The 10,467-nt window shown below is 65.1% G+C and overlaps 1 protein-coding gene across 2 annotated transcripts in view; it reads right to left on the bottom strand.

Annotated features, from left to right (window-relative positions):
• Positions 8,799 to 10,467, bottom strand: part of PRPF6 (pre-mRNA processing factor 6) — a 42,287-nt gene continuing 40,618 nt past the window's right edge. The window contains exons 20-21 of one of the 2 annotated variants that reach the window (XM_021077613.1): positions 9,759 to 9,885; positions 8,799 to 9,365 (exon numbers count right to left, since the gene is read on the bottom strand). In XM_021077613.1, coding sequence (XP_020933272.1) covers positions 9,213 to 9,365; positions 9,759 to 9,885 — 280 coding nt within the window. In that variant the 3' untranslated portion in view covers positions 8,799 to 9,212. The remainder of the gene's footprint in view (positions 9,366 to 9,758; positions 9,886 to 10,467) is intronic. The other variant, XM_021077614.1, reaches the window with a different exon arrangement.

The raw sequence follows: 10,467 nt of genomic DNA, 5'->3' as shown, positions 1-10,467 counted from the left end.
GGTGGTCACTTCACTCCTTTTTCTTTCTTTTTTTTTTTTTTTTTTTTTTTTTTTGTCTTTTTAGGGCCACACCTGCGGCATATGGAAGTTCCCAGGCTAGAGGTTGAAGCGGAGCTGCAGCCGCCGGCCTGCACCACAGCCACAGCCACGTGGGATCCGAGCCGCGTCGGTGACCTCCACCACCGTTCACGGTTAACACCAGATCCTTAACCCACTGAGCGAGGCCAGGGATCCAACCTGCGTCCTCAGGGATGCCAGTCAGATTCTCGTTTCCGCTGAGCCGCGGCGGGAACTCCCTTCACTCCTTTTTAAGGCTCAATGATCTTCCATTGTATGGATGGACCAGATTTTATTTATTCATCAACCGATGGACAGGTTGTTTCCGCGGTTTGGCTACTGTAATTACGTCTGCTGTGAACACTCCTGTGCAAAGGTTTCTGTGGCTGTTTTCATTAAAGTAACAAACTTATGTCTCTAATGACCAAGGCTGAGCAAGATCTTAAATCTTATCTTAAATCCACATACTGGAGCAGCTAGCCCCCAAAGGGGGCGTCCAGAGCAGCCGACCTCCGATCCCAGCAGGGCCCCCCAAAACAAAACTCCATCTTCCACCCAGCCCCCCACCCAGACTCCAGCCCCAGGCTGGGGAGGGGCCCCAAGGAGCAGGCTCCAGTCCAGGCCACGGAGGGTTCAGGCCAAGTGTGTGTGGGAGTTCCTGGCCCGGGACTGGGGAGGGGGAGGGATGGGAGCCCCGATGTTCCTTCTCTTTGTGTTTCAGAGCCGGCTGTGCAGCTTCGCACCCCGTCTACCTCCGCAGAAGCCCCGGCCTCCCTCCGGGGAAGACCTGGCGGGGCTCTGCACCCTCTGCCTTGCTGCCAGGACCCCGCCCCTCCGCCCCACTCCCACGACCCCGCCCCGCTGCCCCACGACTCCGCCCGCGCGCGCGCGAAAACAGGAAGGGGCCCGCGGCGGCGGCGGCGGCGCTGGGAGGAAGCGCAGGAAGCGGCAGCGGGTGCGGCGCTTATCTCGGGTCGCAGGCGGACCCCTGGCCTCACGCCCCGCGCGCGGGGCCGGGCAGGGGCTGCGGAGGCCAGGCCTGCTCACCTGGCGGGGGGCCCTGGCCGCCTCACCCCCAAGCCACAACCGACGCAATTGGGCTGTGGTGGGAGGCGGCAGGACCTCACTGGGTCAAGCTGTACCCCTCCAGTGCGGGGACCCAGGAGCTAGCGGCCACCGTCCGACCCCAGGGCGCCCTCAGCTCCCGCAGAAGGCACGATGTCCTACCCTGCCCCCCATTTCCCCCTAAGCAAGGACTCACTTCACCCAGCAGGTGTGGGCTCCCTGCTGGTTCTTCCTGGCTTTAACTGGGGAAGGGGGGCGCAGGGTGACGGTTGTTTGTGTCTGTGTTTACAAAGCCAACTCTTTTCCTGGGGAGGGGGCAGGATGGGGACTGGACTGTCCCTGGGCGCCCACCAGAGTCCTGCAGGCCACTGGCAGAGACAATGGACTCCAACACCTGGCACTCCCCGCTCCCTTGAGTGTTCGCTTCGCTTCCTGGAGTGGGGGGCCCTCGTTTGTTTCTGCGTCAACCGCAGCTGGAACGGTGCCTCCCTGCACACCTGCAGGTCTGGGGGACCCTACACGTGGGCCAGCGGGCAAGGGCCAAGTGCCCGTCAGGTCTGGCGCAGGTGCTTCCTCCCTTCCTCTCAGTCCGAGTGAGCCTCACGCTCTCACAGCAGCCAGGGCCAGATGAAGGCCTGGCTCGCTCACGTCCTGTCCCACAGCCTTGGCCCCATGGCCACGGGAGGTGTGCTGTCTAGGGCCTGGCATGGCAGGCGTGCGTCTTCCCCACCACCTCCAACCATGTCCCGGGGCTCAGCCTGGCTGGAGTAGTGGCTGCTGGGGGAGGGGAATGGGAGGGGACCTGCGTGGGCCCAGGGCAGGGCCAAGGCAGCTTGGTCCACAGTCTTCAGGAGGGCCAGCGTTCTGCCCTGGTGGCCTGATGGCAGCCTGGGAAGGGTCAGAGGTGGGAGGTGGTGGGTGGGGGTGGGGTGGGCAGAGCGAGGAGCCCGTGGGCGGCAATGGGAACACACAAGTGGCAACTTTGGAATTAACTTTTTGGTTTTTCGACTCCAGAAACCAGTTTAGTTTGCTTGCCGACCGTGCTCCAGATGTTCTTTCAAAGGCTCCCCGTCTGGGGAGGCCGTGGGACCCAGACTACCCTTCAAAGCCCGCCTGACCCCTCCCCTCAGCGCTGCACATGGGGGGTCTCCCTGGACCGTGCCCTGCGGCCCCATCTGCCACCATGGCACAGCCCCCACCTCCATGGAAGCAGCTGAGAAGGCGCGTGTGGCACAGGACACCCCACGTGTGTGCCCCAGAAAAGTGCTTTTCAGAGGAAGAACAGGCTCAGGCCACACCCCCGGGGGCCTTGGCAGGGAGGGGCGAGCCCCTGGGAAAGGTGGGGCCTGCCTGCTCTCTGCCCTTACGCTCTGCCCTCAGTGGCCCCAGGGCTCCATCCCCACGGGTCTCTTTCTGTGCCCGTGCTCCAGCAGCGAACCTCTGAGCAGCTTGGTGGGCCCTGGCGCAGAGCCTGAAGAGCCACACCTCAGATCTGAGCAGGTGGCCCCAGCTCTCCCTCCAGGCTCTGTGTCTCTCAGCAGCTGCGTGTGGCTGTGCATCTCCCCAAACGGGGTCCCGCCCTGGACAAGTGAACTTTGTGTAGACGCCCGCCCTGCCCCACCCAGCATGAGCAAAGATGCTGAAGTGGGTTGAACGGCGGCTCCAGAGATATGCCCACCTCCCAGTGTGAACTTCTTGGTGCAAAGGGTGCCAGCAGATGTGATTAGGCCTTGAGGTGAGCTCATCCTGGGTTACCCAGTGGCCCTCAACCCCATGGCAAAGATCCCCAAAACACAGAGAGAGAGAAGGCCACGTGAGGAAAGAGGCAGATATTGGAGCCATGTAGTCACAAGCAAAGAACACTAGGAGCCACCAGAAGCTTCAAGAAGCAAGAACGGATTCGCCCCTAGAGCCCCTGGAGGGAGCACAGCCCTATGAGACCTGCTTTCAGGTCAATGCTGCTGACTCTGGACTCGTGGCCTTTGTGTTAAGCCACCTAGTTTGTGGTAATTTGTCCTAGCAGCTCTCGGAAACTAGTAACAGATGGCTTCTGAGCTGTGGGGCTCAGGCAGGTTCGCTGGAGAGAGCGAGCTGGGCCGGGGGTGGGGGGGCCGTGCACACTCACACATTCCTGCTGCACACACACCTCTTCCTGCACCCCACTGTGTGCACACACAGACACACTTCCAGGGAGGCTCTGGCAGGACCTGGAGGAGGAGCAGTGGGCCCAGGGTGCAGGGGTATCTTGTTTGCTCCTGAACTTGGGCGGAGGAGGGGTCGCCCCACCACCTGCCCACCCCGGCTGCAGGGGCTACTCTCCGCAGGTTCCCGGGCTGGGCTGGGGAAGCAGGGGCCTTGGTGGGGGCCCTGCCCCTACTGTGGACTCTCTTACCGAGCTTCTCCAGGCCCAGCTCAGCTACGCAGGCGTTGTGCTCCAACCACAGGGGCCTGCTCCCTCCTACCTGAACGCTGGGCCACCCCCGCCCCAGGCAGGGGCCCGTGGGAAGTCCCAGATCCCGCCTCAGCTCAGACCCTGTCTGGCGACAGTGCGCTCTAGCCCCAGCTGGAACCTCCACACCGGCCGTCCCCACACAGCCCACGCGCCACACCCGGGAGCCCTCACAGATGCAGCACTCATAGATCGGTGGGGCATGTTCTGTGTGCACCTCGGGTGTCACCACACTCAGTGTGGCCTCATGGCCTGGGAGCATACTGCTGAGGTCCCCACCCTGTGCTCTTATCCCAGCTCTTGCACTTCCTGCCAAGTCCTATAACCTCCTGGGGCCTCGGTTTCCTAGTGTGTAAAACAGGGACAGGGGTTCCTGCTGCACAGACTGAACCTGTTCACACGCATGGGCAGGGCATGTCAGGGTTTGCTGTGCCCACTGACGGCTCCACTGCGAAGACCTGTCTACCTCTCCTGCTTGCCTCTGTTCTGCCAGGGTACCCGGGGCAAGGCCTGCCGCCCACCTGTCCAGGAGGGGCGTGATGACAGGTGTGCCCACCACTTGCCTTGGCCAGGTGCTCTGCTTGCCCCACTTCCCCAAATCCTCTCCCAGCTGTGATCAGGAGGGGCCGCCCACCTCCAGGCCAACACGGCTGGAGGTGGGGGACTCCAGGGATCAGCCCCCCATTCTGCCCAGCAAACGCAGGGTCTGTAGCCAGCCTGTCCCAGTTCCACAGAGGGGCTGCTGCCACCCTTCCCAGGCTGCAGGAAATGGCCTGGCTCAGCTTGCAGCCAGGGCCATAGCTCGCTTCCCTTCAAGCCCGTTTCCTTTATCCGGTTGTTTTGCTCCGAATTCACAAAGCTCAGCCTTCCCCCCCTCTCCATTTCCACCCTTCCCCCATTCCTGAGTGGAGCAGGACGGATACGCGGCTGCATTTTAGCGCCGACAGGAGTCCCTGACCGGCTCCCGCCCCGCCCCCCAAGCCGGCAGCGTGGACCGAGCGGGAGTCCGGTCCAGCGTCCCGAGCTGCCCCCTGCTGGCCGAGCCTGGGAGCACCGTCCTCGCCTCCCCCGCCCCCTCCACCACCACGTTTGTCAGTGGCCCCAGAGCCCCCTTCCCCCCGAGACGCGCAGACCCTGGGGGCGGAAGGGGAGACCCGGGCGCTGCACCAGCTGTTTATTGGGCCCTCGCTAGGGGCAGGGAGGGCCGGCCCCTTCGGGAGCGGCGCGCGGCGCGGGGCGGGAGCTCCCGTCTCGGGCCCGGGGCCCGAGGCCCTGGGGGTGGGCGGCGCGGGCTCTCAGCAGGCGAACTCCTAGGAGTCCCCCGTGGCCCCGGCACGCAGCGCGAAGAGCTTCTCCCAGCAGGTGGCGACGGCGTCCAGGGCGCGCAGCAGGAGCCTCCTCCGGCCGCCCCGACGCCGGACAAGGCGCGTCTCGGACCGCCGGCTGGGCTGTCGGGACGTGTCGGTCAGGGAGTATGCACGGACCCCACCCCGCCCCGCCCGCTCTTGTCCAGCCCCCGAGGGAAGGGGGTCGCCGTCCGGTCAGCGGGCCCAACAGGAGTCCCCAGAACCTGGGGCCGTGGGAGTGAGTGGGCTGGGGATCCGGCCTCGCACGCGCTCAGGGACGCACACCTGCCGCAGCGTCCAGCAGTGGCGCCGCATCACCGCCTCGGTGCGCACGGCCACGGTCCACGCCGCTTTCTCCAGAGCCCCGCGGCGGCCCCCGGCGACAGCCCCACGTAGGGTCTGACCCAGGGCCACGATGGACAGTAGGATATTGTGCTCCTGGGGGTGGGGGAGGAGAAAGCGTGCTGGGGACGAGCCCTACAGGGAGCCCCAAGGGAGGGGGGGGGCCCACGGGCTGGGGGCGGGGCGTCTCCATACCTTCTGGGCGCCGCAGGAGGCTCCCACCCGCCCCTGCCTTCCGGAGGCCGCGGCTCCAGTCAGGTTTTTCTGAATGAAATGGTGTCTGGAGCCCGACCCGGCCCCTTCGGCCCCTGGCCCCATCCACCTCACTGCGGCCTGCAAGTCCTCGAAGATGACGGCGCGGTAGTGGTGGAGCACGTCGGGGACGCTGCAGGAGCGGAGCCCGGCCCGGCCCGGCCCGGCCCCCAGCAGCGCCAGCAGGAGCACCCACAGCGCGGGCTTAGGGGGCCCCTGCAAAGGATAGCGCGTCACTCCGTGGAGGGCGCCTCTGCCCCTGCAGCCCCGCAGGCTTGCCCACGGGGGGGGGGGGGGCTCTCAGCTGCTTAAAAAGAGACGTCGCCGGCGGTTCTGCAAAGGCTCCAGGCATGGGCCTGGCAGGCTTAGGGAAGGGCACACAGCAGGCCTGCAACCTGGACAGCACGAAGGTCTTGCAGAGATGGGTAAGGACGCAGGACTCTGCAGTCCCACACACTGGATGCTCTAGCTGGCGCGGGTGTGAGGACCCAAGTGCCCACAAGACTCAGCAGGGCTGACCTAGGTCTGGGCTACAGCAGGAAGTACCCTCTGCACAGCCTTGCCCCTGGCCATGCCAGACCCCCACCACTACCCCCGGCATCTCTCACCTCCTGGGGCCACAGCAGTGGCTGCAGAGCTGTTTGCCCAGCCTTCCCCACAGCAGAGGGCAGAACCCATCTGCTCCCTCCACAGCCGGGCAGCTCCCGCCTCCCGTCGTCAACTGCTCAGCTACAACCACCTCTGAGAGCCATGGAAGCTGGGGTTCCCCTGTGCCCCCAACCCAACCAGGACAGGGGTGAGGGCCTAGGGCTCAAGGCCACACCCCTTGGGAAGGGGAGGGCTTGGGGAACGCCAAGGGGAAGGGAGGAAGGGGGGCACCTGACACCCCACCAGACATTCCATTCACAGGCCTCCCCCTCCCCCAGAATGGAGGGACCCGGCTCACAGGGAGAAGCCCACCCCCATCCAGAAGCCCAAACATCAGAGAAAGAGCAGCTTGTCCTCAGGCTCCCAGCCTCCAGGCTGGAGTCAGACAGCAACTGGAACATTAATCATGTGAACCCAGCGAGACCCGGGACTCAAGACAACAGACTCTGCTTCCCGGCCCTGGCAGAGAAGCCTGGCCTTGCAGGACTGGGCCTGGGAGTCCGCGGGGGGCTTCTTCTGCCCGAGGCGCCAAAGCACTGGCCAGAAGAGCAGATGCAATTAGCTGCAGCCCCTTCTGGAAACCCACCCTCCCAGACACACTAGGCAGGACGGCCAGTTCAGTTACCCCCTCCGCCTGCGGAGGCTCAGAGATCCCAGTGAGAACAAGAGCTGGTGGTGCTGGAGGTCCAAGTGGGGTAGGGCGACTGCCCGGGGGGGCCTGGGAAGGCCAGTCCAGCCTACGAGGGCCCGGTGGCCCCAGCACCAGACCGGTGACTCTGCCGACACTGCCGGGAAGGTCGGGCAGGAGCGCCCAGGGCCAGGCTGCGGCGGTGGGAACCAAGGGGGATTTCCCGGTGGGGCACAGCGGGGCTGCTGAGCCACCCCTGGTCTGTGCACGCTCCCTGCCCCTTGGCCAGCGTCGGCCCCCCCAGCCCGTGTCCCGCAGCTGCTCACCATGGGCCTCTCAGGGTCAGGCCCTCCCTCACTCCCGCCGCTGGGCCTCGGACATGCTCCTGGGATCCTCAGGTGGGGGCTGCGGCTGCTACTCCAGGTCCTGCTCCAAGCCTGGCCACCAGGGCTTCCCTGGATGGGCTGGAGCAGGAGGACGAGCGGCAGGCGGACCAGGCTTTTGAAGTTGGCTCCTCCGAGCAAAGGAGGGAGGGAGGACGAAGGAGGGAGGCCCCAGGATCCCAGCCCTGCCCCCTCCCTCTCCCCACCCCTATCCAATCGCTTCTTCAATTAACCTGACCCTGGAGCCCAGCCCCAGCGGGCTGTCTTCCCACCCAGCAGATCTTGGATTCAGCTGTCAGCTCCGCGGAGGACGGAGGACGGGGCAGGGCGCTTGGGGGGCCAGAGTGCAGCACAAGGCCGGTTGGCAGGGAAGGGGAACCCAAAGAGGCAGGGGGCTGCCCGCGCCCTCCCCGGGGGCCCTCCTCAGTGGTCAGCAGGTGCTGCCTCTTCCAGGAACCCAGCGCCAGGTGAGCAGACTTAACCCTCCGGCCCCCAGCTACCCAACACTCCGTCCGGGGGTCCTGTCCCAGCAGGTCTCAGGCCTGGGACTTCCCGGGCTCTCTGCTGGCCCAGCACTCAGAGGTGCCTCCCGCTGCTCCCCTCCTGGGCCAAGGGGGTCTTTTGCTGGGGAGGTGACCTTGGCTAGACTTGAAGCAGAACTGAAAAGGGCAGATGAAAACCTACGGTCTGGCTTTCCCAGGGAGAGGAGACTTTCCTCACCACCCCCGGCACAGGGAAAGCCACCCGCAGGCAAAAAAACACAAAGATGACACTGGCGGGTGGACAATCCAGATGCTCTGGAACCTCCTGAGGGCCCTGAGGGAAGCCTCACCTGGCCTAGGTCAAAGGAAGTGCCCGGAGGAGCCACAACCCACCGAGGGCACAGAACTACCAGCTGCCCTGTGGCCACAGCTCTTCCTGGGCCCCGGCTTCCAACAGGGGCAGGCTGCCTTTCAAACTCTAATAAAGGTGTCGGGACTCACTTTTCAGTGTTGGGGCTGGACCCTTACCACCTCCTCCAAAAGGGATCAGAAGAAACTCCGGAGTCTCAGTGAAATCACCCAGGAGCCGAACCTCCTGCAGAGCCCCCCAGGACCAGCCCCACTCAGGGTGAGGGGAAAGATTTCTGGGGTCACAGACTATCTGTGAGCAGGGCCAGGCCAGGCACTGGCAGTTCCTGACCCCACAAAGGGATGGTCCCATCCCTGGGGCTGGCTGTGTCCCTGTGGCAATTAGAACACGGTGGTGGGGGAGGGGGGACGGACCCCGCAGGTAGGCCCAGGCGCTGACATGGAGGTGTGGCCATGGCCCGAGGGCTCAGCCACAGGTCAGGGACCACTGCCATCTCAAGGCACCCCTCTGGGAGCTTCTCTTACTAGTCTGTGGAAACAACTGTCAGCTGCCCTTCTGGTCCCCACCCCCCCCCACCTCTTGTCCTTGGCCCACAGCCTCTGGACACCCCGGGACCCTGGCCAGACGTCTACAGCCACAGCCAAGACCCCGACTTCCAAGGGAACTGGCTAGTTTCCCACTGAATACACACGAAGGGACCCAGAGCCCCAAGTCTTTATCCTCAGGGAGAAAACATGCCATCGCCCAGGGCATGAATGCGTCTTCGGTCTAGAGAGGACGGTTACGAGTGCCATTGGATAAAATTCGCTGACTACAGATGAGCAAACATGAACTCACCTGCAAATGCGGAGCCCCTCTTAGCGGTGGTGCGCACACCAAGCCCCCCCACCCCCCATCCTTCAGGGCGCCAGGCCTATCTGCGCTCCGGAAAGTCGCCACCCGCAGGGCACTGAAGTCACCAGGACAGCCAGGCCCCAGCTGTGCCTACACGCGGCTCCTGCCCAGAATGTGCCTTCCACGTGCTTCCAATGGCCCCGTCCAGTGGGCCACCCCAGGGAGGGCCCGGAGCACACCTGCCAGCCGCTGACCCAGCAACTACCTAGAAAGCCTTTAATTCGAGAGCAGGCCGGCACGCCCCCTGCCCGCCCCCCAGCCCGGCCCCGGCGGCTCCCCCAGCGGGGGCAGAGCAGTCAGAAGGGGTTCCGGATGCGGGCTGCCACGAGCACGAGGATCTCCCCGATCTTCCGCTGCCAGTTGGTGATGTCCTTGGACGTGGCGCACCACAGCTCCCCGTGCCGGGGCTCGGCGTTCTCGCAGCGCCGCCTCACCTCCTCCCGCTGCTCCTGCAGGGAAGCAGGGGCGCCTGAGCAGGGCCCCCCCGCCCCGGCCGCCCGGCCCCGCTCGGCTCAGGGCAGCCCCTCTGCCTGGGGAGCAGACCTGACGAGGCGCTTCCCCGGGGGTGAGCCCCGCGTCCACATCCCGCGAGGACCCAGGAGGGCCGGGCTCCGGGGGGGCGCCTGCCCCGCAGGACAGAATCACCGAGGCACAAGGACGACCCTCAGGCCTCAAGCTCCAGCCCCATTACTAGCGCGACCTCGCGCCCCCGCCACAGGAACGCGTGAGAGAACACCGCCAGGCCGCTCCAGGTGGCGCAGACATCCACGCCGCGCCGCAGGCTGGGCGGCTCTGGGGCTGGAGACGGAGCGGCCTCGGAGCCGTCCCGGCAGGCGCCTCACCTCCGTGCCATGCTGCAGCTCAAACTTGTAGAAGAAGGCCCAGGCGTCCCCCAGGTCTGAGTCGATCTTCACCGTGCGGTGGAACCACTCCCTGGCCTTGGTGATCTTGCGTTCGCTCCAGAACAGCCTGTCGGAAGCAGAGGGTGGGGCCCAGGCGGGCGTCCTCAGGGGGGGTCCGAGGACAGCCTGGGGCCTTGGCGGGGGCGGGGGGTGTGGGGGGTGGTCGAGGAGGGGGAGGCCCCGCTGCAGCAGCGCAGGGCTCAGCCCGCAGACCGCCAGCCTCTCCTGAGGCCTGGCTGCCTGGGGCTCCGCCAGGCCACTAAGCGGAACCACCCTTCCAGAAGCGCCTGACCAGGGAGCTCCCGCTGTGAGGCCATGGGGTAAGGAATCAACTGCAGCAGCTGGGGTCGCTGAGGAGGCACGGGTTTGATCCCCAGCCCAGGGCAGTGGGTTAAAGACTCTGGCGTTGCCACGGCTGCGTCAAAGGTCACAGCTGCAGCAGGGATTCAGTCCCTGGCCCTGGAATTTCCATATGCCGCGGGTGCAGCCATCTAAAAAAAAAGTCTAACCAAAGTGTTTCTTTTGGTTGTTTTTGACCACCCCAAAGCGCTTCTTAAAAATAAACAGGAGTTACCATTGTGGCTCAGCGGGTTAGGGACCCTACGTAGTCTCACTGAGGATGCAGGTTTGATCCCTGGCCTTGCTCAGT

This window comes from Sus scrofa, chromosome 17 (assembly GCF_000003025.6).
Source record: "Sus scrofa isolate TJ Tabasco breed Duroc chromosome 17, Sscrofa11.1, whole genome shotgun sequence".
Classification (NCBI taxonomy): Eukaryota; Metazoa; Chordata; class Mammalia; order Artiodactyla; family Suidae; genus Sus; species Sus scrofa.
This window is presented reverse-complemented; position numbering and strand designations above follow the sequence as displayed.